The following is a 25155-nucleotide window of genomic DNA, read 5'->3' on the forward strand; positions in this document are numbered from 1 at the left end:
GTCTGTTTCCCCACAGCATCTGAAAAAACAAATTATTTAAAGAAACTACAACTTTCTCAGGCGGGGGAAATACGAAACTTAAATAGATGAAAATAGGCAGCAAAAAAGTTTTAACAATCCTGATTCTGCTCTCAAAAGAAAATTTCCAATGTTTCCACCTGGTAACTTTGGCTTTGCATATGCCAAGTTTTTCTTCCCAGTTTTGCTCACCAGAATCCTGACTATTAAATTTGATCCCCAAAATGCGAATATTTTCAGGCTCGTACTTTATACCAGATGGGAGCTCAAATTTATTTTCTTTTTTTCCTATCCACAGTGCAATGGACTTACTTTTATTTATCTGGGAATCTGAGATGTCAGAGTATTTTTTAAATTCAGAAAGTACACTTTCATAACATTTTCTTGATGTTATTAGAATAGATACATCATCTGCATACGCTATACATTTTATACAAATCTTTGGTATTGGCTGGATGTCTCTATTGTCTTCTAACATACGTAAAAAAGGGTCTATAGCAAACACATATTGTAAGGGGCTGAGTGGACATTCTTGACGTACTCCTGATCTAATACGAAAGCAGGATCCAATCCAGCCATTTACAATTGGTTTCCCTTCGGCTTTGTCATATAGAGTTTTCAACCATGATATGAACTGAGTTGGCAAACCATAAGTCTCTAAGACATTAAAAAGATACAAATGATTGACTCTATCAAAGGCCTTCTCCTGATCTAAATTAACAATGTAACCTTCTAAGGCCCCACTTTTTGCCTGCTCAAATATCTCTCTGACACTTATAAGAGAGTTGGCAATCTTCCTTCCTTGGATCCCACAGGACTGACTCGTACATATGAGCGTTTCCGCTACAGATCCCAACCTGGTACACAAAATCTTTGCTAGAATTTTATAATCCGTATTCAATAACGCTATTGGGCGCCAGTTTTTTATATCTCTACTGTCACCTTTTTTATACAGTATACAGTAGTTAATATGGACTGAGACTGCGAGGATGATAATCCGGTCTCATTCAAAGCCTCATTGTACAGATCGCTCAGTACTGGGCTCAGAACCTCACAGAAAAACTGATAAAACTCGGAAGTTAAGCCATCAGAACCAGGAGTTTTGTTTTATCCCAAGGACCCGATGGCTGTTTCTACCTCCGTTACAGAGATGGGGGGAACTATGGCCGCACAATCCTCTGGTTCTAATTTAGGCGTATTACATTGTTTTAAAACTTTGTCAATGTTGCTTTTTGCTATCTTTTTCCCATTAAATATCTTCTCATAAAAAGAAGTCACCAAGTCAAGTAATTTTGCCGGATCTGTGACAGATTCCTGTTTCCTTTCTTTACACTGCTCAAAAATATCAGGTGTGAAACGTGTAAAATCCCCACATTCCCCCTCGTGGGTCAGCGAGGAGAGGCGATTATACAGGGAGGAGAGGCGATTATACAGGGAGGAGAGGCGATTATACAGGGAGGAGAGGCGATTATACAGGGAGGAGAGGCGATTATACAGGGAGGAGAGGCGATTATACTGTCACTCCTTCATTTGTCCTTTTATGTCACGGATGTATTCTGCCTTTACCTCTTCCCCGCTTTGTATGGCAGAAAAAGCGCGATATAATTTCAATCTGAGTGACAAATATTTTTTATACTTCAAATTATGATAATTATGCGCTTTCTTCTTGAAAAAAAACTTAATTTCGTGTTTTGTTTCCTCCCACCATGCACCAGAGTTTTCATACAAGCTTATTAATGTTAACCTGGCTTCCAGGAGATCTTTACACCTAGCCACGGTCTTATCACACTTTAGGATATTGGCGTTAAATTTCCAATAACCAGGCCCGGACACACCAGACTCTTCCAGATTTAGGGTCACCGCCAACAGAGCGTGACCCGAAAACTCCACAGGCTTTAAAATAACATTATTAAACTTTGTTTGTTTTTTTACATATATTTTGTCTATCCGACTTTTAGAGTCACCTTTTATATATGTATACCCCGCTTTATTTGGGTTTTGTGTCTTAAAGACATCTACCAAACCAGCCTGAGTGCACATATCGTTCAGAAATATGGAGTCATACTGAATACAGTCTCTGGTTTTCCCTCTATCCTGAACATATGAGACACAATTAAAATCACCGCCAAAAATGACTATTTTCGCTGTATGTAAATAGGGCCTTATTAAAGAAAACAAATCTTTTCTTTCGGTTCTACTTTGTGGACCATAAATGTTAATTAGTCTGTAATCAACAGCTTCAATTTTAACATCTAACAAAAGACACCTTCCAGGCATTATGTCAACTAATTTGTTGCAAATAACGGAAATCCCTTTGAAAACAATGCCTACACCATCACATTTATCTGGTCCAAAGGACCAGAAAGAGGGGCCCCAAATCCAGTCCCTTCTACACACAAAAACGTCACTCGTAGCGGTCAAGCGGGTTTCCTGCAAAAAGAAACCCTCATTATTAAAGTTCTTTAGAACAGTAAAGGCTTCAGTCCGGGTCTTTTCCCCTTAATACTGTTCACATTAATAGTTGCCACTTTCAGCGGAGAGGGGCACTTTGGCATATTTAGTGAGTCAATCACCGCCCTTTTCTTTTCTTTTTAGCACCATTTTTCTTTTTGACCATTTTCTTTTTCCCGGGGCTACTCTCAGATGGCAGATTTCTCTTATTCGATGGTCCGGCCATCTCAATGTCCTGAATAGATCCAGACTGCTGTGAGGCCTGACTGTCCGACATATCGGGGTCTGCGTCATCCATCTTTTCGCCCCAACTCTTTTCCCCCAATACCTCATATGTATTGTGCAGCGAGATCTCTTCTTGGACAGTTTCTGTAGTTTTCTTTCTAGCTGAGCTGGTTTGGGCAGTCTTGTTTTTACTTGTTATTGTTTCCCATTCATTATCGCCATCTTTGCAGGGTTCGCCGCCATCTTTGCAGGGTTCGCCGCCATCTTTGCAGGGTTCGCCGCCATCTTTGCAGGGTTCGCCGCCATCTTTGCGGGACTCGCCGCCATCTTTGCGGGACTCGCCGCCATCTTTGCGGGACTCGCCGCCATCTTTGCGGGACTCGTCGCCATCTTTGCTCAGATCGCTCCTGTGCTCTCCGTCTGACCCCCTTTGGGCTGGAAGTTTATATATCATACCCAGAGACTTTAAAACCTCTTCTACAGGTGCAAGTTGAAGACTTTCTGATGACTCTGTGATATTCTCTTTATCACTAGGAGATGCTGTATTCTGTACACGAGACATTTCATTCTGCCTGTAATGGTTGTGTTCGGCTTCTGGGCAATCTTTAAAGGAATGACCACATTTATAGCACAGGTTGCAGACAATGTCCTTGTCACACTCAGAGCTGTGATGACCAATCGAACCACATAAAGTGCACCTGATTTTATCACATGCTGAGCTAAAGTGCCTGGGGGAATCACATTTAAAACACTTTTTAGGCTGTCCCCAATAAAAACATCGCCCGCGATCCCTTCCAATATATATGGCGTTTGGGAGGTGACATGCCACATTGTGTGTGTACCTGAGCTTAACTTTAGACTTGTAGCCCCCATTCCAGAAACCTTCAGCATCCATACTTTTCACTGGACCGGACAGAACATCGTCTTTGCAGCCAAAAACATATATCTTCTACCGCTACAGTCTCAATATCAAAGATAATATTCACTTCCACGGTCACAGGGCGAGATACCTGGATAACTTTAAAGAATTCCCATTCTGGATTATCCTTCACTTCTCTGTAACGAAACCAGAATTTTTCTAGCGCTTCTGGTGTCTTAAAGCTGACTTCATAGTTCCTGCTATTAGGAGCATGTAACAAAGCATACACCTCACTGGGTTGGAAGCCAAGAGAAACTTTGATCAAGTCTTTTCCTACAACAAATCTGTCCGGTATAGGAGCCATATCCCCCCAATAATGCAGCCTGACTACGTTCCTGCGCTTTCTGGCATCATCAAATGACATATAAGATGTACCTGGGCGTCTTGTACTCCATGCTGACTGCTGGGGGGGAGCTGGCTCAGCCGCTCCTGTTGGTTTTGCTGCAGTTCCTGCTTCACCTAAGGACTTTGCCTTTGCCACTCCTGTTTCTGCCAAGGGCTTTGATGCTGCTGCAGGCTGTATGGATTTCTCTCCCACTTTAGGAATCTCCATTTCTTGTGCCTCAAAAGCCTCTACTGCTTCAGCGTTCTCCACTGCTTCAGCCATTTCCATTTCAGACACTTCTTCCTGTGCTTGGCCTGTTTGCTGCTCTGTCTCAGGTGTATTGCCAGCATTATTCGGGCTCTCAGCCTGGGCTGTTCGCAGTGTGTCTGCCTTGGGTGTGGCTGCTAATTCCTGCACCTGTCTGCTCCCCTCACCTGCTTGTAGTGTTTCTGTGTCAGGTACAGTTGTATGCAGTTTCTGTTTCAGGTGCAGTTGTATGCAGTGCCTCTGTCTCAGGTACAGTTGTATGCAGAGTTTCTGTATCAGGTACAGTTGTACTGTATACAGGGTCACTGTGTCAGGTGCAGTTGTTTGCGGGGTCACTGCGTCAGGTACAGTTGTTTGCGGGGTCACTGTGTCAGGTGCAGTTGTATGCAGGGTCTCTGTGTCAGGTACAGTTGCATGCAGGGTCTCTGTCAGGTGTTGCTGTATTTGCCTGTGCATTAGTGCGTATGTCCTTACTAACTTGTGGGATAACAATTTTTGTGACCCCCAAGTCTCCTTTTCTCATGTTCTGCCTGCCTTTTACTTCTGGCTTCATTAGACCTTGAGCTGGTTTTAGCCGCAGTTCTCTTACCCGTCTGGTTCTGAGCTGGACTTTCAGTATTTTCCATTTCAGCTTCTTTCTGCCCAACATTTTCATTCATCTCTTTTTCCATATTTTCTGACTCTTTCTTTTGCAAAATTTTCTTCACTTTAGCTTCCAGGGAAACTTTCTTATCCACATTCAGATTAGCTTGAGACCTGGTTCCCACTCCTCTCCCTCCTCCAGGGTCTGCCGCCATCTTGTCTCACAGCTCCTCCCCTTCCTGTGTGTGATGGGGAGGCTGGCACCGCTGCTGTGTGTGTGTATGTGAGGGGGAGGCTGGCACCGCTGCTGTGTGTATGTGAGGGGGAGGCTGGCACTGCTGCTGTGTGTGTGTGTGAGGGGGAGGCTGGCACCGCTGCTGTGTGTGTATGTGAGGGGGAGGCTGGCACCGCTGCTGCTGTGTGTGTGTATGTGAGGGGGAGGCTGGCACAGCTGCTGTGTGTGTATGTGAGGGGGAGGCTGGCACCGCTGCTGCTGTGTGTGTGTGTATGTGAGGGGAAGGCTGGCACCGCTGCTGTGTGTGTGTGTGTGTATGTGAGGGGGAGACTGGCACCGCTGCTGCTGTGTGTGTGTATGTGAGGGGGAGACTGGCACCGCTGCTGCTGTGTGTGTGTATGTGAGGGGGAGGCTGGCACCGCTGCTGCTGTGTGTGTGTATGTGAGGGGGAGGCTGGCACCGCTGCTGCTGTGTCTGTATGTGAGGGGGAGGCTGGCACCGCTGCTGCTGTGTGTGTGTGTGTGAGGGGAATCTTTTTTTATTTAAATACAAAATACAATTATTTACAAATACACACAATACTTACAGAATAACACCCAGAGAATCACATAAACATTACATTACAGAGATTCCCTTCCAAAGAGATTTAAACACATTTCTCTCCCACCTCTCAGATTCCCGCTGCCGAACGCTCTTTATATCCGACACAATGTGACTCAGAATGATTTCTGCCGGCATCACATACTTTTTAGCGATACCGCACATCTGGCGTTCCATAATGGTATATAGATATCACGTTAATCAGCCACAGCGTCCTATTGTGATGCTGTTTCTGGGTTTCCGGAAAGAGTCCGTATGCTACTCGGGGGTAGCTCTGTTTGGACAAAATAGGGATTTTTAGATGACTTGCAATTTTTTTCCATAAAAATATAGAAAATGGACATTGCAATAAAAAATGCTCCATGGTTTCTAAAACATTACAGTTTTCCCGTGGACAATTCCTATCATCAATATTCCTGTATTTTAAATTCTGCCTGACATACATTTTACTATGAAATAATAACCACGAGACATCGCTCATTTTCTGCGGTAATCTGGGATCAGCAAGTTGCTTTAATACCACATCATGGCTGGTCTCAGGACATCGTCTGAGCTCCAGGCTTATTGGGGGAGTTCTCTCTACAATACTTGTATAGAGCTGCTTCCTTGAAAGCTGTTCCATTTCAGTCCTAGTTATTTGTAATTTTCTAATAACTTTAACCGTCCGAATAATATATGGCGGTAAATATCCAATATTTTGAGTCATTCTTTTGATATTTCCCCCCTCAAACCATTTGTCAAACAGCGGTGACAACCATTCCTTAAAAGAATTTCTCCATATACTTTGTGAGAAAATCCCCTGAAAATTAAAACATAGGAATACTAAATTAAAAAATAACTCCGGGTTCACCATATTAAGACCTCCCTTATTTCTAGGCCTGCAAGTGATGTGTCTGTTCACTAAATTGAGTCTGTTTCCCCACAGCATCTGAAAAAACAAATTATTTAAAGAAACTACAACTTTCTCAGGCGGGGGAAATACGAAACTTAAATAGATGAAAATAGGCAGCAAAAAAGTTTTAACAATCCTGATTCTGCTCTCAAAAGAAAATTTCCAATGTTTCCACCTGGTAACTTTGGCTTTGCATATGCCAAGTTTTTCTTCCCAGTTTTGCTCACCAGAATCCTGACTATTAAATTTGATCCCCAAAATGCGAATATTTTCAGGCTCGTACTTTATACCAGATGGGAGCTCAAATTTATTTTCTTTTTTTCCTATCCACAGTGCAATGGACTTACTTTTATTTATCTGGGAATCTGAGATGTCAGAGTATTTTTTAAATTCAGAAAGTACACTTTCATAACATTTTCTTGATGTTATTAGAATAGATACATCATCTGCATACGCTATACATTTTATACAAATCTTTGGTATTGGCTGGATGTCTCTATTGTCTTCTAACATACGTAAAAAAGGGTCTATAGCAAACACATATAGTAAGGGGCTGAGTGGACATTCTTGACGTACTCCTGATCTAATACGAAAGCAGGATCCAATCCAGCCATTTACAATTGGTTTCCCTTCGGCTTTGTCATATAGAGTTTTCAACCATGATATGAACTGAGTTGGCAAACCATAAGTCTCTAAGACATTAAAAAGATACAAATGATTGACTCTATCAAAGGCCTTCTCCTGATCTAAATTAACAATGTAACCTTGTAAGGCCCCACTTTTTGCCTGCTCAAATATCTCTCTGACACTTATAAGAGAGATGGCAATCTTCCTTCCTTGGATCCCACAGGACTGACTCGTACATATGAGCGTTTCCGCTACAGATCCCAACCTGGTACACAAAATCTTTGCTAGAATTTTATAATCCGTATTCAATAACGCTATTGGGCGCCAGTTTTTTATATCTCTACTGTCACCTTTTTTATACAGTATACAGTAGTTAATATGGACTGAGACTGCGAGGATGATAATCCGGTCTCATTCAAAGCCTCATTGTACAGATCGCTCAGTACTGGGCTCAGAACCTCACAGAAAAACTGATAAAACTCGGAAGTTAAGCCATCAGAACCAGGAGTTTTGTTTTATCCCAAGGACCCGATGGCTGTTTCTACCTCCGTTACAGAGATGGGGGGAACTATGGCCGCACAATCCTCTGGTTCTAATTTAGGCGTATTACATTGTTTTAAAACTTTGTCAATGTTGCTTTTTGCTATCTTTTTCCCATTAAATATCTTCTCATAAAAAGAAGTCACCAAGTCAAGTAATTTTGCCGGATCTGTGACAGATTCCTGTTTCCTTTCTTTACACTGCTCAAAAATATCAGGTGTGAAACGTGTAAAATCCCCACATTCCCCCTCGTGGGTCAGCGAGGAGAGGCGATTATACAGGGAGGAGAGGCGATTATACAGGGAGGAGAGGCGATTATACAGGGAGGAGAGGCGATTATACAGGGAGGAGAGGCGATTATACAGGGAGGAGAGGCGATTATACAGGGAGGAGAGGCGATTATACTGTCACTCCTTCATTTGTCCTTTTATGTCACGGATGTATTCTGCCTTTACCTCTTCCCCGCTTTGTATGGCAGAAAAAGCGCGATATAATTTCAATCTGAGTGACAAATATTTTTTATACTTCAAATTATGATAATTATGCGCTTTCTTCTTGAAAAAAAACTTAATTTCGTGTTTTGTTTCCTCCCACCATGCACCAGAGTTTTCATACAAGCTTATTAATGTTAACCTGGCTTCCAGGAGATCTTTACACCTAGCCACGGTCTTATCACACTTTAGGATATTGGCGTTAAATTTCCAATAACCAGGCCCGGACACACCAGACTCTTCCAGATTTAGGGTCACCGCTAACAGAGCGTGATCCGAAAACTCCACAGGCTTTAAAATAACATTATTAAACTTTGTTTGTTTTTTTACATATATTTTGTCTATCCGACTTTTAGAGTCACCTTTTATATATGTATACCCCGCTTTATTTGGGTTTTGTGTCTTAAAGACATCTACCAAACCAGCCTGAGTGCACATATCGTTCAGAAATATGGAGTCATACTGAATACAGTCTCTGGTTTTCTCTCTATCCTGAACATATGAGACACAATTAAAATCACCGCCAAAAATGACTATTTTCGCTGTATGTAAATAGGGCCTTATTAAAGAAAACAAATCTTTTCTTTCGGTTCTACTTTGTGGACCATAAATGTTAATTAATCTGTAATCAACAGCTTCAATTTTAACATCTAACAAAAGACACCTTCCAGGCATTATGTCAACTAATTTGTTGCAAATAACGGAAATCCCTTTGAAAACAATGCCTACACCATCACATTTATCTGGTCCAAAGGACCAGAAAGAGGGGCCCCAAATCCAGTCCCTTCTACACACAAAAACGTCACTCGTAGCGGTCAAGCGGGTTTCCTGCAAAAAGAAACCCTCATTATTAAAGTTCTTTAGAACAGTAAAGGCTTCAGTCCGGGTCTTTTCCCCTTAATACTGTTCACATTAATAGTTGCCACTTTCAGCGGAGAGGGGCACTTTGGCATATTTAGTGAGTCAATCACCGCCCTTTTCTTTTTAGCACCATTTTTCTTTTTGACCATTTTCTTTTTCCCGGGGCTACTCTCAGATGGCAGATTTCTCTTATTCGATGGTCCGGCCATCTCAATGTCCTGAATAGATCCAGACTGCTGTGAGGCCTGACTGTCCGACATATCGGGGTCTGCGTCATCCATCTTTTCGCCCCAACTCTTTTCCCCCAATACCTCATATGTATTGTGCAGCGAGATCTCTTCTTGGACAGTTTCTGTAGTTTTCTTTCTAGCTGAGCTGGTTTGGGCAGTCTTGTTTTTACTTGTTATTGTTTCCCATTCATTATCGCCATCTTTGCAGGGTTCGCCGCCATCTTTGCAGGGTTCGCCGCCATCTTTGCAGGGTTCGCCGCCATCTTTGCAGGGTTCGCCGCCATCTTTGCGGGACTTGCCGCCATCTTTGCGGGACTCGCCGCCATCTTTGCGGGACTCGCCGCCATCTTTGCGGGACTCGTCGCCATCTTTGCTCAGATCGCTCCTGTGCTCTCCGTCTGACCCCCTTTGGGCTGGAAGTTTATATATCATACCCAGAGACTTTAAAACCTCTTCTACAGGTGCAAGTTGAAGACTTTCTGATGACTCTGTGATATTCTCTTTATCACTAGGAGATGCTGTATTCTGTACACGAGACATTTCATTCTGCCTGTAATGGTTGTGTTCGGCTTCTGGACAATCTTTAAAGGAATGACCACATTTATAGCACAGGTTGCAGACAATGTCCTTGTCACACTCAGAGCTGTGATGACCAATCGAACCACATAAAGTGCACCTGATTTTATCACATGCTGAGCTAAAGTGCCTGGGGGAATCACATTTAAAACACTTTTTAGGCTGTCCCCAATAAAAACATCGCCCGCGATCCCTTCCAATATATATGGCGTTTGGGAGGTGACATGCCACATTGTGTGTGTACCTGAGCTTAACTGTAAACTTGTAGCCCCCATTCCAGAAACCTTCAGCGTCCATATTTTTCACTGTACCGGACAGAACATCGTCTTTGCAGCCAAAAACGTATATCTTCTACCGCTACAGTCTCAATATCAAAGATAATATTCACTTCCACGGTCACAGGGCGAGATACCTGGATAACTTTAAAGAATTCCCATTCTGGATTATCCTTCACTTCTCTGTAACGAAACCAGAATTTTTCTAGCGCTTCTGGTGTCTTAAAGCTGACTTCATAGTTCCTGCTATTAGGAGCATGTAACAAAGCATACACCTCACTGGGTTGGAAGCCAAGAGAAACTTTGATCAAGTCTTTTCCTACAACAAATCTGTCCGGTATAGGAGCCATATCCCCCCAATAATGCAGCCTGACTACGTTCCTGCGCTTTCTGGCATCATCAAATGACATATAAGATGTACCTGGGCGTCTTGTACTCCATGCTGACTGCTGGGGGGGAGCTGGCTCAGCCGCTCCTGTTGGTTTTGCTGCAGTTCCTGCTTCACCTAAGGACTTTGCCTTTGCCACTCCTGTTTCTGCCAAGGGCTTTGATGCTGCTGCAGGCTGTATGGATTTCTCTCCCACTTTAGGAATCTCCATTTCTTGTGCCTCAAAAGCCTCTACTGCTTCAGCGTTCTCCACTGCTTCAGCCATTTCCATTTCAGACACTTCTTCCTGTGCTTGGCCTGTTTGCTGCTCTGTCTCAGGTGTATTGCCAGCATTATTCGGGCTCTCAGCCTGGGCTGTTCGCAGTGTGTCTGCCTTGGGTGTGGCTGCTAATTCCTGCACCTGTCTGCTCCCCTCACCTGCTTGTAGTGTTTCTGTGTCAGGTACAGTTGTATGCAGTTTCTGTTTCAGGTGCAGTTGTATGCAGTGCCTCTGTCTCAGGTACAGTTGTATGCAGAGTTTCTGTATCAGGTACAGTTGTACTGTATACAGGGTCACTGTGTCAGGTGCAGTTGTTTGCGGGGTCACTGCGTCAGGTACAGTTGTTTGCGGGGTCACTGTGTCAGGTGCAGTTGTATGCAGGGTCTCTGTGTCAGGTACAGTTGCATGCAGGGTCTCTGTCAGGTGTTGCTGTATTTGCCTGTGCATTAGTGCGTATGTCCTTACTAACTTGTGGGATAACAATTTTTGTGACCCCCAAGTCTCCTTTTCTCATGTTCTGCCTGCCTTTTACTTCTGGCTTCATTAGACCTTGAGCTGGTTTTAGCCGCAGTTCTCTTACCCGTCTGGTTCTGAGCTGGACTTTCAGTATTTTCCATTTCAGCTTCTTTCTGCCCAACATTTTCATTCATCTCTTTTTCCATATTTTCTGACTCTTTCTTTTGCAAAATTTTCTTCACTTTAGCTTCCAGGGAAACTTTCTTATCCACATTCAGATTAGCTTGAGACCTGGTTCCCACTCCTCTCCCTCCTCCAGGGTCTGCCGCCATCTTGTCTCACAGCTCCTCCCCTTCCTGTGTGTGAGGGGGAGGCTGGCACCGCTGCTGTGTGTGTGTATGTGAGGGGGAGGCTGGCACCGCTGCTGTGTGTATGTGAGGGGGAGGCTGGCACTGCTGCTGTGTGTGTGTGTGAGGGGGAGGCTGGCACCGCTGCTGTGTGTGTATGTGAGGGGGAGGCTGGCACCGCTGCTGCTGTGTGTGTGTATGTGAGGGGGAGGCTGGCACAGCTGCTGTGTGTGTATGTGAGGGGGAGGCTGGCACCGCTGCTGCTGTGTGTGTGTGTATGTGAGGGGAAGGCTGGCACCGCTGCTGTGTGTGTGTGTGTGTATGTGAGGGGGAGACTGGCACCGCTGCTGCTGTGTGTGTGTATGTGAGGGGGAGACTGGCACCGCTGCTGCTGTGTGTGTGTATGTGAGGGGGAGGCTGGCACCGCTGCTGCTGTGTGTGTGTATGTGAGGGGGAGGCTGGCACCGCTGCTGCTGTGTCTGTATGTGAGGGGGAGGCTGGCACCGCTGCTGGGTGTGTATGTGAGGGGGAGGCTGGCACCGCTGCTGCTGTGTCTGTATGTGAGGGGGAGGCTGGCACCGCTGCTGCTGTGTGTGTGTGTGTGAGGGGAATCTTTTTTTATTTAAATACAAAATACAATTATTTACAAATACACACAATACTTACAGAATAACACCCAGAGAATCACATAAACATTACATTACAGAGATTCCCTTCCAAAGAGATTTAAACACATTTCTCTCCCACCTCTCAGATTCCCGCTGCCGAACGCTCTTTATATCCGACACAATGTGACTCAGAATGATTTCTGCCGGCATCACATACTTTTTAGCGATACCGCACATCTGGCGTTCCATAATGGTATATAGATATCACGTTAATCAGCCACAGCGTCCTATTGTGATGCTGTTTCTGGGTTTCCGGAAAGAGTCCGTATGCTACTCGGGGGTAGCTCTGTTTGGACAAAATAGGGATTTTTAGATGACTTGCAATTTTTTTCCATAAAAATATAGAAAATGGACATTGCAATAAAAAATGCTCCATGGTTTCTAAAACATTACAGTTTTCCCGTGGACAATTCCTATCATCAATATTCCTGTATTTTAAATTCTGCCTGACATACATTTTACTATGTAATAATAACCACGAGACATCGCTCATTTTCTGCGGTAATCTGGGATCAGCAAGTTGCTTTAATACCACATCATGGCTGGTCTCAGGACATTGTCTTAGATCCAGGCTTATTGGGGGTGTTCTCTCTAGAATACTTGTATAGAGCTGCTTCCTTGAAAGCTGTTCCATTTCAGTCCTAGTTATTTGTAATTTTCTAATAACTTTAACCGTCCGAATAATATATGGCGGTAAATATCCAATATTTTGAGTCATTCTTTTGATATTTCCCCCCTCAAACCATTTGTCAAACAGCGGTGACAACCATTCCTTAAAAGAATTTCTCCATATACTTTGTGAGAAAATCCCCTGAAAATTAAAACATAGGAATACTAAATTAAAAAATAACTCCGGGTTCACCATATTAAGACCTCCCTTATTTCTAGGCCTGCAAGTGATGTGTCTGCTCACTAAATTGAGTCTGTTTCCCCACAGCATCTGAAAAAACAAATTATTTAAAGAAACTACAACTTTCTCAGGCGGGGGAAATACGAAACTTAAATAGATGAAAATAGGCAGCAAAAAAGTTTTAACAATCCTGATTCTGCTCTCAAAAGAAAATTTCCAATGTTTCCACCTGGTAACTTTGGCTTTGCATATGCCAAGTTTTTCTTCCCAGTTTTGCTCACCAGAATCCTGACTATTAAATTTGATCCCCAAAATGCGAATATTTTCAGGCTCGTACTTTATACCAGATGGGAGCTCAAATTTATTTTCTTTTTTTCCTATCCACAGTGCAATGGACTTACTTTTATTTATCTGGGAATCTGAGATGTCAGAGTATTTTTTAAATTCAGAAAGTACACTTTCATAACATTTTCTTGATGTTATTAGAATAGATACATCATCTGCATACGCTATACATTTTATACAAATCTTTGGTATTGGCTGGATGTCTCTATTGTCTTCTAACATACGTAAAAAAGGGTCTATAGCAAACACATATAGTAAGGGGCTGAGTGGACATTCTTGACGTACTCCTGATCTAATACGAAAGCAGGATCCAATCCAGCCATTTACAATTGGTTTCCCTTCGGCTTTGTCATATAGAGTTTTCAACCATGATATGAACTGAGTTGGCAAACCATAAGTCTCTAAGACATTAAAAAGATACAAATGATTGACTCTATCAAAGGCCTTCTCCTGATCTAAATTAACAATGTAACCTTCTAAGGCCCCACTTTTTGCCTGCTCAAATATCTCTCTGACACTTATAAGAGAGTTGGCAATATTCCTTCCTTGGATCCCACAGGACTGACTCGTACATATGAGCGTTTCCGCTACAGATCCCAACCTGGTACACAAAATCTTTGCTAGAATTTTATAATCCGTATTCAATAACGCTATTGGGCGCCAGTTTTTTATATCTCTACTGTCACCTTTTTTATACAGTATACAGTAGTTAATATGGACTGAGACTGCGAGGATGATAATCCGGTCTCATTCAAAGCCTCATTGTACAGATCGCTCAGTACTGGGCTCAGAACCTCACAGAAAAACTGATAAAACTCGGAAGTTAAGCCATCAGAACCAGGAGTTTTGTTTTATCCCAAGGACCCGATGGCTGTTTCTACCTCCGTTACAGAGATGGGGGGAACTATGGCCGCACAATCCTCTGGTTCTAATTTAGGCGTATTACATTGTTTTAAAACTTTGTCAATGTTGCTTTTTGCTATCTTTTTCCCATTAAATATCTTCTCATAAAAAGAAGTCACCAAGTCAAGTAATTTTGCCGGATCTGTGACAGATTCCTGTTTCCTTTCTTTACACTGCTCAAAAATATCAGGTGTGAAACGTGTAAAATCCCCACATTCCCCCTCGTGGGTCAGCGAGGAGAGGCGATTATACAGGGAGGAGAGGCGATTATACAGGGAGGAGAGGCGATTATACAGGGAGGAGAGGCGATTATACAGGGAGGAGAGGCGATTATACAGGGAGGAGAGGTGATTATACAGGGAGGAGAGGCGATTATACTGTCACTCCTTCATTTGTCCTTTTATGTCACGGATGTATTCTGCCTTTACCTCTTCCCCGCTTTGTATGGCAGAAAAAGCGCGATATAATTTCAATCTGAGTGACAAATATTTTTTATACTTCAAATTATGATAATTATGCGCTTTCTTCTTGAAAAAAAACTTAATTTCGTGTTTTGTTTCCTCCCACCATGCACCAGAGTTTTCATACAAGCTTATTAATGTTAACCTGGCTTCCAGGAGATCTTTACACCTAGCCACGGTCTTATCACACTTTAGGATATTGGCGTTAAATTTCCAATAACCAGGCCCGGACACACCAGACTCTTCCAGATTTAGGGTCACCGCCAACAGAGCGTGATCCGAAAACTCCACAGGCTTTAAAATAACATTATTAAACTTTGTTTGTTTTTTTACATATATTTTGTCTATCCGACTTTTAGAGTCACCTTTTATATATGTATACCCCGCTTTATTTGGGTTTTGTGTCTTAAAGACATCTACCAAACCAGCCTGAGTGCACATATCGTTGAGAAATATGGAGTCATACTGAATACAGTCTCTGGTTTTCTCTCTATCCTGAACATATGAGACACAATTAAAATCACTGCCAAAAATGACTATTTTCGCTGTATGTAAATAGGGCCTTATTAAAGAAAACAAATCTTTTCTTTCGGTTCTACTTTGTGGACCATAAATGTTATGTAGCCATGTCTAGGATTGGTGTACATATCTCTTTCTCATGTTGGCAGTAACCCTGGTAAGTGTGCAGGATTGCCAGCAACAATCAATGGAGGTTTGCCCTCACACTCTGGTGAGGTGTCATATGTCCCCAAAGGAAGTGACAACATGCAGTGTGTTCCCACTTAGTGATACAGAGCATGTTTGTTCTCTGGGGGGTGATATAAGACACAGCACTGCCTAAAGTTAGGAGTTCAGTTTCCTGTTGTTGTGCTGCTCTGTTCACTGAGAGGCACCTGAAGGTCTGCAACAATGTTGCAGTGTCTCCGGCTAGCTGTGAGTCAGTGAGCATACGAAGGAGAGTTACAGGAGCTGAGAGAGACAAAGCAGCTCAAGAGAGGAGCTGACAGCAGCCAGTGAAGCTGGAGAATCTCTCTGAGAGTAGAGGTGGAAAGCAGATCTATTAGAGAAGGGACCTTCCTAATGGAGTGCTGCAAAGAGATGAGCGGCTGAGTTGCTATCTGTGAGGGGCAGCTGGCCCATACCAACCCTCAATAAAGATGCCCTGTTCGAATATACCTCCACTGTGTGAGTGTGAAGTTACTCAGCAGTGGATGGCACCACCAAGAAGGAGTTCCTCACCAGGACCATCTCCCTGCGGAAGCATAGATCCTGATGAGGTGGAGGCGTTGCACTGGATATAGGTAGGACTCGCACACACTACCTCAGCTGCCTGTCTGGATGACATCCCCTAATACCATCAAGCGGGAGACTCAGGAGCCCTGTTGCCTACAGGTGCACCACCAGACACGAACATGTAATGGGGACTGGTTAGACTACCCGGGCCAATGTGAGATTGGGGGGGGGGAAACCCGTTACAGTTAATTAGTCTGTAATCAACAGCTTCAATTTTAACATCTAACAAAAGACACCTTCCAGGCATTATGTCAACTAATTTGTTGCAAATAACGGAAATCCCTTTGAAAACAATGCCTACACCATCACATTTATCTGGTCCAAAGGACCAGAAAGAGGGGCCCCAAATCCAGTCCCTTCTACACACAAAAACGTCACTCGTAGTGGTCAAGCGGGTTTCCTGCAAAAAGAAAGCCTCATTATTAAAGTTCTTTAGAACAGTAAAGGCTTCAGTCCGGGTCTTTTCCCCTTAATACTGTTCACATTAATAGTTGCCACTTTCAGCGGAGAGGGGCACTTTGGCATATTTAGTGAGTCAATCACCGCCCTTTTCTTTTTAGCACCATTTTTCTTTTTGACCATTTTCTTTTTCCCGGGGCTACTCTCAGATGGCAGATTTCTCTTATTCGATGGTCCGGCCATCTCAATGTCCTGAATAGATCCAGACTGCTGTGAGGTCTGACTGTCCGACATATCGGGGTCTGCGTCATCCATCTTTTCGCCCCAACTCTTTTCCCCCAATACCTCATATGTATTGTGCAGCGAGATCTCTTCTTGGACAGTTTCTGTAGTTTTCTTTCCTGCTGAGCTGGTTAGGGCAGTCTTGTTTTTACTTGTTATTGTTTCCCATTCATTATCGCCATCTTTGCAGGGTTCGCCGCCATCTTTGCAGGGTTCGCCGCCATCTTTGCAGGGTTCGCCGCCATCTTTGCAGGGTTCGCCGCCATCTTTGCGGGACTCGCCGCCATCTTTGCGGGACTCGCCGCCATCTTTGCGGGACTCGTCGCCATCTTTGCTCAGATCGCTCCTGTGCTCTCCGTCTGACCCCCTTTGGGCTGGAAGTTTATATATCATACCCAGAGACTTTAAAACCTCTTCTACAGGTGCAAGTTGAAGACTTTCTGATGACTCTGTGATATTCTCTTTATCACTAGGAGATGCTGTATTCTGTACACGAGACATTTCATTCTGCCTGTAATGGTTGTGTTCGGCTTCTGGGCAATCTTTAAAGGAATGACCACATTTATAGCACAGGTTGCAGACAATGTCCTTGTCACACTCAGAGCTGTGATGACCAATTGAACCACATAAAGTGCACCTGATTTTGTCACACGCTGAGCTTAAGTGCCTGGGGGAATCACATTTAAAACACTTTTTAGGCTGTCCCCAATAAAAACATCGCCCGCGATCTCTTCCAATATATATGGCGTTTGGGAGGTGACATGCCACATTGTGTGTGTACCTGAGCTTAACTTTAGACTTGTAGCCCCCATTCCAGAAACCTTCAGCATCCATACTTTTCACTGGACCGGACTGAACATCGCACTGTCTTTGCAGCCAAAAACATATATCTTCTACCGCTACAGTCTCAATATCAAAGATAATATTCACTTCCACGGTCACAGGGCGAGATACCTGGATAACTTTAAAGAATTCCTATTCTGGATTATCCTTCACTTCTCTGTAATAAAACCAGAATTTTTCAAGCCCTTCTGGTGTCTTAAAGCTGACTTCATAGTTCCTGCTATTAGGAGCATGTAACAAAGCGTACACCTCACTGGGTTGGAAGCCAAGAGAAACTTTGATCAAGTCCTTTCCTATAACAAATCTGTCCGGTATAGGAACCATATCCCCACAATAACTGACAACGTTCCTGCGCTTTCTGGCATCATCAAATGACATATAAGATGTACCTGGGCATCTTGTACTCCATGCTGACTGCTGGGGGGGAGCTGACTCGGCCGCTCCTGTTGGTTTTGCTGCCGTTCCTGCTTCAGCTAAGGACTTTGCTTTTGCCGCTCCTGTTTCTGCTAAGGGCTTTGATGATGCTGCTGCAGGCAGTATGGATTTCTCTCCCATTTTAAGAATCTCCATTTCTTGCGCCTCAAAAGCCTCAACTGCTTCAGCGTTCTCCACTGCTTCAGCCATTTACACTTCAGACACTTCTTCCTGTGCTTGGGCTGTCTGCTGCTCTGTCTCAGGTGTATTGCCAGCATTATTCGGGCTCTCAGCCTGGGCTGTTTGCTGTGTGTCTGCCTTGGGTGTGGCTGCTAATTCCTGCACCTGTCTGCTCCCCTCAGCTGCTTGCAGGGTTTCTGTATTAGGTATAGTTGTGTGCAGGGTCTCTGTCTCCGGTGCAGCTGTTTACAGGGTCTCTGTATCAGGTGCAGTTGTATGCAGAGTTTCTGTCACAGGTGCAGCTGTATACAGGGTCACTGTGTCGGGTGCAGTTGTATGCAGTGTCTCTGTATCAGGTACAGCTGTATACAGGGTCACTGTGTCAGGTGCAGCTGCTTGCGGGGTCTCTGTCTCCGGTACAGTTGTATACAGGGTCACTGCGTCAGGTACCGTTGTTTGCGGGGTCACTGCGTCAGGTGCAGCTGCTTGCGGGGTCTCTTTCTCAGGTGCAGCTGCTTGCGGGGTCTCTGTCTCAGGTGTAGCTGCAGTTGCCTGTGCATTAGTGTGTATGTCCTTACTAACTTGTGGGATAACAATTTCTGTGACCCCAAGTCCCCTTTTCTCATGTTCTGCCTGCCTTTTACTCCTGGCTTCATTAGACCTTGAGCTGGTTTTAGCCGCAGTTCTCTTACCCGTCTGGTTCTGAGCCGGACTTTCAGTATTCTCCATTTCAGCTTCTTTCTGCCCAACATTTTCATTCATCTCTTTTTCCACATTTTCTGACTCTTTCTTTTGCAGAAGTTTCTGCACTTTAGCTTCCAGTGAAACTTTCTTATCCGCATTCAGATTAGCTTGAGACCTGGTTCCAACTCCTCTCCCTCCTCCAGGGTCTGCCGCCATCTTGGCTCACAGCGCCTCCCCTTCCTGTGTGTGAGGGGGAGGCTGGCACCGTTGCTGTGTGTGTGTATGTGAGGGGGAGGCTGGCACCGATGCTGCTGTGTGTGTATGTGAGGGGGAGGCTGGCACCGCTGCTGCTGTGTGTATGTGAGGGAGAGGCTGGCACCGCTGCTGCTGTGTGTGTGTATGTGAGGGGGAGGCTGGCACCACTGCTGCTGTGTGTATGTGAGGGGGAGGCTGGCACCGCTGCTGCTGTGTGTATGTGAGGGGAGGCTGGCACCGCTGCTGCTGTGTGTATGTGATGGGGAGGCTGGCACCGCTGCTGCAGTGTGTGTGTAAGGGGGAGGCTGGCACCGCTGCTGCAGTGTGTGTGTAAGGGGGAGGCTGGCATCGCTGCTGCAGTGTGTGTGTATGTGAGGGGGAGGCTGGCGCCACTGCTGCTGTGTGTGTGTATGTGAGGGGGAGGCTGGCACCGCTGCTGCAGTGTGTGTGTGTAAGGGGGAGGCTGGCACCGTTGCTCCTGTGTGTGTGTATGTGAGGGGGAGGCTGGCACCGCTGCTGGGTGTGTGTGAGGGGGAGGCTGGCACCGCTGCTGCTGTGTGTGTATGTGAGGGGGAGGCTGGCACCGCTGCTGCTGTGTGTGTGTGTATGTGAGGGGGAGGCTGGCACCGCTGCTGCTGTGTGTGTATGTGAGGGGGAGGCTGGCACCGCTGCTGCAGTGTGTGTGTGTGTGTAAGGGGGAGGCTGGCACCGCTGCTGCTGTGTGTGTGTATGTGAGGGGGAGGCTGGCACCGCTGCTGCTGTGTGTGTGTGTGTGTGTGTGTGAGGGGGAGACTGGCACCGCTGCTGCAGTGTGTGTGTGTAAGGGGGAGGCTGGCACCGCTGCTGTTGTGTGCTTCTTAAGTTCGGTGCTTATTATTGAGGTTTTATCTTGTCTTGTTGCCCCCCTCTCTTTACACAGGCCTCACCCAGGCAGCAGCTGTGAAGTCTCCCCCCCAGCACACCCTGAACCTGGACACAGCCGGAGCTCGGAGCATCCGACCTCTCAAGCACTAGGAGACTAGGTTACCCAACTCCTCAGCCGCTAATCACCATGGCCAGAAAGTGAGGAGTCGCGGCTTTTTGTCACTGTCCCGAAGAGCTTACAATCTAATTGTATTAGTACGGTGTAACCTGGAGTTACTCAGAGCTGGTACTCTGTCTGAGATCCTCCCCTCTCTCACGAGACCCTCCCCTCTTCCACGAGACCCTCCCCTCTCTCACGAGACCCTCCCCTCTCTCACGAGACCCTCCCCTCTCTCACGAGACCCTCCCCTCTTCCACGAGACCCTCCCCTCTCTCACGAGACCCTCCCCTCTTCCACGAGACCCTCCCCTCTCTCACGAGACCCTCCCCTCTCCCACAAGACCCTTCCCTCTCCTACGAGACCCTCCCCTCTTCCACGAGACCCTCCCCTCTCCCACAAGACCCTTCCCTCTCCCACAAGACCCTTTCCTCTCCTACGAGACCCTCCCCTCTTCCACGAGACCCTCCTCTCGCCCATGAGACCCTCCCCTCTTCCACGAGACCCTCCCCTCTCTCACGAGACCCTCCCCTCTCCCACAAGACCCTTCCCTCTCCTACGAGACCCTCCCCTCTTCTACGAGACCCTCCCCTCTTCCACGAGACCCTCCTCTCGCCCACGAGACCCTCCCCTCTCCCACAAGACCCTTCCCTCTCCTTCGAGACCCTCCCCTCTTCCACGAGACCCTCCTCTCGCCCACGAGACCCTCCCCTCTCCCACAAGACCCTTCCCTCTCCCACAAGACCCTCCCCTCTTCCACGAGACCCTCCTCTCGCCCAAGAGACTCTCCTCTCGCCCAAGAGACCCTCCCCTCTTCCACGAGACCCTCCCCTCTCCCACGAGACCCTCCCCTCTCCCACGAGACCCTCTCCTCTCCCACGAGACCCTCCCCTCTCCCACGAGACCCTCCCCTCTCCCACGAGACCCTCCCCTCTCTCACAAGACCCTCCCCTCTTCCACGAGAGTCTCCCCTCTCCCACGAGACCCTCCCCTCTCCCACGAGACCCTCCCCTCACCCACGAGACCCTTCCCTCTCCCACGAGACCCTCCCCTCACCCACGAGACCCTCCCCTCTCCCACGAGACCCTCCCCTCACCCACGAGACCCTCCCCTCTCACGAGAGTCTCCCCTCTCCCACGAAACCCCCCCCCCGCTCTCACGGCACTCCCACCTACCATGAGACCCTCCCCTCGCCCACGAGACCCTCCCCTCTCCCACGAGACCCTCCCCTCGCCCACGAGACCCTCCCCTCGCCCACGAGACCCTCCCCTCACCCACGAGACCCTCCCCTCTCCCACGAGACCCTCCCCTCTCCCACGAGACCCTCCCCTCTCTCACAAGACCCTCCCCTCTTCCACGAGAGTCTCCCCTCTCCCACGAGACCCTCCCCTCTCCCACGAGACCCTCCCCTCACCCACGAGACCCTTCCCTCTCCCACGAGACCCTCCCCTCACCCACGAGACCCTCCCCTCTCCCACGAGACCCTCCCCTCACCCACGAGACCCTCCCCTCTCACGAGAGTCTCCCCTCTCCCACGAAACCCCCCCCCCGCTCTCACGGCACTCCCACCTACCATGAGACCCTCCCCTCGCCCACGAGACCCTCCCCTCTCCCACGAGACCCTCCCCTCGCCCACGAGACCCTCCCCTCGCCCACGAGACCCTCCCCTCACCCACGAGACCCTCCCCTCTCCCACGAAACCCTCCCCTCGCCCACGAGACCCTCCCCTCTCCCACAAAATCAGGGTTGTTGATGTTTTGCAGCCTCTTGGAAGACATTCAATGTTTTTATATGATAGATATATAATATATAGTGAACAGAAAGTAGTCCTTACAGTGCGCAGACACCCCGCCCGGGAAGCCCGTATAACGCGCACACAATGCTGGCGCAGTGTATAACTGCGCGGGAGAAACCCTGTCTGCGTCAACCAGGCAATATCTGCTGGGGTAACCCGGCCGGAACCATAGGGGTCCAGTGGGCCGGCTGGGGGTCCCAATGCAATGGTGTGAATAATCGTAATGTTAAACATCAATTCATCTTTAATAGGTGCGTTCAAATTAGGGGGACCGAAAAACGGGGTCAGTTAGCGAGCCGAAAGGGTGTTAGGCGTTTGGCGCAGACGGGCGTTTTACCGTGCCGCTATCTATGCTGCTGTTCATTGAGCGCAACACCTTCTCGGCTCGCTAACTGACCCCGTTTTTCGGTCCCCCTAATTTGAACGCACCTATTAAAGATGAATTGATGTTTAACATTACGGTTATTCACACCATTGCATTGGGACCCCCAGTCCGGCCCACTGGACCCCTATGGTTCCGGCCGGGTCACCCCAGCAGATATTGCCTGGCTGACGCAGACAGGGTTTCTCCCGCGCAGTTATACACTGCGCCAGCATTGCGTGCGCGTTATACGGGCTTCCCGGGCGGGGTGTCTGCGCACTGTAAGGACTACTTTCTGCCCCCTTTTAGCTCCGCGTTCCCTGCCTGTAACATTGACCATCGCTGTTCCTAGGCAGAGCGGGTATCTTTCCGTGTTTGCATATATAGTATATACATGTATGTGTATGAATAAAGGGTTCTGTTATAATACTGTTTCCAGGTATAAAGTCCTTGGGATCTGTATGCACTGCAGGGTGCTCTGCTTCAGCATGTCTTAGCACGCCTGCACTCCTCCCATTGAAATGAATGCGAGATAAGTGTAGCACCCTTTAGTACCGGGGGTTTCAACTCCCCTCCTCATGCCCCCCCCCCCCCCAACAGGACAGGTTTTCAGGATATCCCTGCTTCAGCACAGGTGGCTCAATCAGACGCTGTCAAAAACTGAGCCTCTGATTGAGCCACCTGTGCTGAAGCAGTGACTGATTGAGCCACCTGTGCTGCAGCAGGGATATCCTGAAAACGTGACCTGTTGGGGGCGGGGGGATCCTGTGGACTGGAGTTGAGCACCCCTGCTTTAGTGGATATGGGCCGAAATATCCCCTTACTGGGGTCTGGGCGTATGAGATCTAGCCTTTCCTAGGTGCAGTGCGCCCGATTGCAAAGGGGTTACCCCGATCGGAACCTTGTTCCGGACGTCCTGGACCGAGATTCGGCCGAAACTCCGGACCAGGACCTAGTCCCGATACTCCTGGACCGAGATTCGGCCGAAACTCCTGACCGGGACGTAGTCCCGATAGTCCTAGACCTGTTTTCGGCAGGAACTCCTGACCGGGACGTTGTCCCGATACTCCTGGAACTGTTTTCGGCAGGAACTCCTGACCGGGACGTAGTCCCGATACTCCTGGAACTGTTTTCGGCAGGAACTCCTGACCGGGGCGTAGTCCCACTACTCCTGGAACTGTTTTCGGCAGGAACTCCTGACCGGGACGTAGTCCCGATACTCCTGGAACTGTTTTCGTCAGGAACTCCTCACCAGGACGTAGTCCCGATACTCCTGGAACTGTTTTCGGCAGGAACTCCTGACCGGGACGTAGTCCCGATACTGCTGGAACTGTTTTCGGCAGGAACTCCTGACCAGGACGTAGTCCCGATACTCCTGGAACTGTTTTCGGCAGGAACTCCTGACCGGGACGTAGTCCCGATACTCCTGGAACTGATTCCGGCAGGAAGTCCTGACCGGGACGTAGTCCCGATACTCCTGGAACTGTTTTCGGCAGGAACTCCTGACCGGGACGCAGTCCCGATACTCCTGGAACTGATTTCGGCAGGAACTCCTGACCGGGACGTAGTCCCGATACTCCTGGAACTGATTCCGGCAGGAACTCCTGACCGGGACGTAGTCCCGATACTCCTGGAACTGTTTTCGGCAGGAACTCCTGACCGGGACGTAGTCCCGATACTCCTGGAACTGTTTTCGGCAGGAACTCCTGACCAGGACGTAGTCCCGATACTCCTGGAACTGATTCCGGCAGGAACTCCTGACCAGGACGTAGTACCGATACGCCTGGAACTGATTCCGGCAGGAACTCCTGACCAGGACCTAGTCCCGATACTCCTGGAACTGTTTTCGTCAGGAACTCCTGACCAGGACGTAGTCCCGATACTCCTGGAACTGATTCCGGCAGGAAGTCCTGACCGGGACGTAGTCCCGATACTCCTGGAACTGTTTTCGGCAGGAACTCCTGACCGGGACGCAGCCCCGATACTCTTGGAACTGATTTCGTCAGGAACTCCAGACCGGGACATAGTCCCGATACTCCTGGAACTGATTCCGGCAGGAACTCCTGACCGGGACGTAGTCCCGATACTCCTGGAACTGATTCCGGCAGGAACTCCTGACCAGGACGTAGTACCGATACGCCTGGAACTGATTCCGGCAGGAACTCCTGACCAGGACCTAGTCCCGATACTCCTGGAACTGTTTTCGTCAGGAACTCCTGACCAGGACGTAGTCCCGATACTCCTGGAACTGATTCCGGCAGGAACTCCTGACCAGGACGTAGTACCGATACGCCTGGAACTGATTCCGGCAGGAACTCCTGACCAGGACCTAGTCCCGATACTCCTGGAACTGTTTTCGTCAGGAACTCCTGACCAGGACGTAGTCCCGATACTCCTGGAACTGATTCCGGCAGGAAGTCCTGACCGGGACGTAGTCCCGATACTCCTGGAACTGTTTTCGGCAGGAACTCCTGACTGGGACGCAGCCCCGATACTCTTGGAACTGATTTCGTCAGGAACTCCAGACCGGGACATAGTCCCGATACTCCTGGAACTGATTCCGGCAGGAACTCCTGACCGGGACGTAGTCCCGATACTCCTGGAACTGTTTTCGGCAGGAACTCCTGACCGGGACGTAGTACCGATACTCCTGGAACTGTTTTCGGCAGGAACTCCTGACCGGGACGTAGTCCCGATACTCCTGGAACTGTTTTCGGCAGGAACTCCTGACCAGGACGTAGTCCCGATACTCCTGGAACTGATTCCGGCAGGAACTCCTGACCAGGACGTAGTCCCGATACGCCTGGAACTGATTCCGGCAGGAACTCCTGACCAGG

General features: G+C 47.5%; 1 protein-coding gene across 1 annotated transcript in view; it reads left to right on the plus strand.

Annotated features, from left to right (window-relative positions):
• Positions 1-22020, plus strand: part of LOC142474405 (putative flap endonuclease 1 homolog) — a 125145-nt gene extending 103125 nt beyond the window's left edge. Inside the window, exon 11 of the mRNA XM_075580864.1 lies at positions 20061-22020. Within this exon, the coding sequence (XP_075436979.1) occupies positions 20061-20163 (103 nt within the window). The 3' untranslated portion in view covers positions 20164-22020. The remainder of the gene's footprint in view (positions 1-20060) is intronic.
• Positions 22021-25155: the final 3135 nt, after the last annotated feature.

This window comes from Ascaphus truei, chromosome 2 (genome assembly GCF_040206685.1).
Source record: "Ascaphus truei isolate aAscTru1 chromosome 2, aAscTru1.hap1, whole genome shotgun sequence".
Classification (NCBI taxonomy): Eukaryota; Metazoa; Chordata; class Amphibia; order Anura; family Ascaphidae; genus Ascaphus; species Ascaphus truei.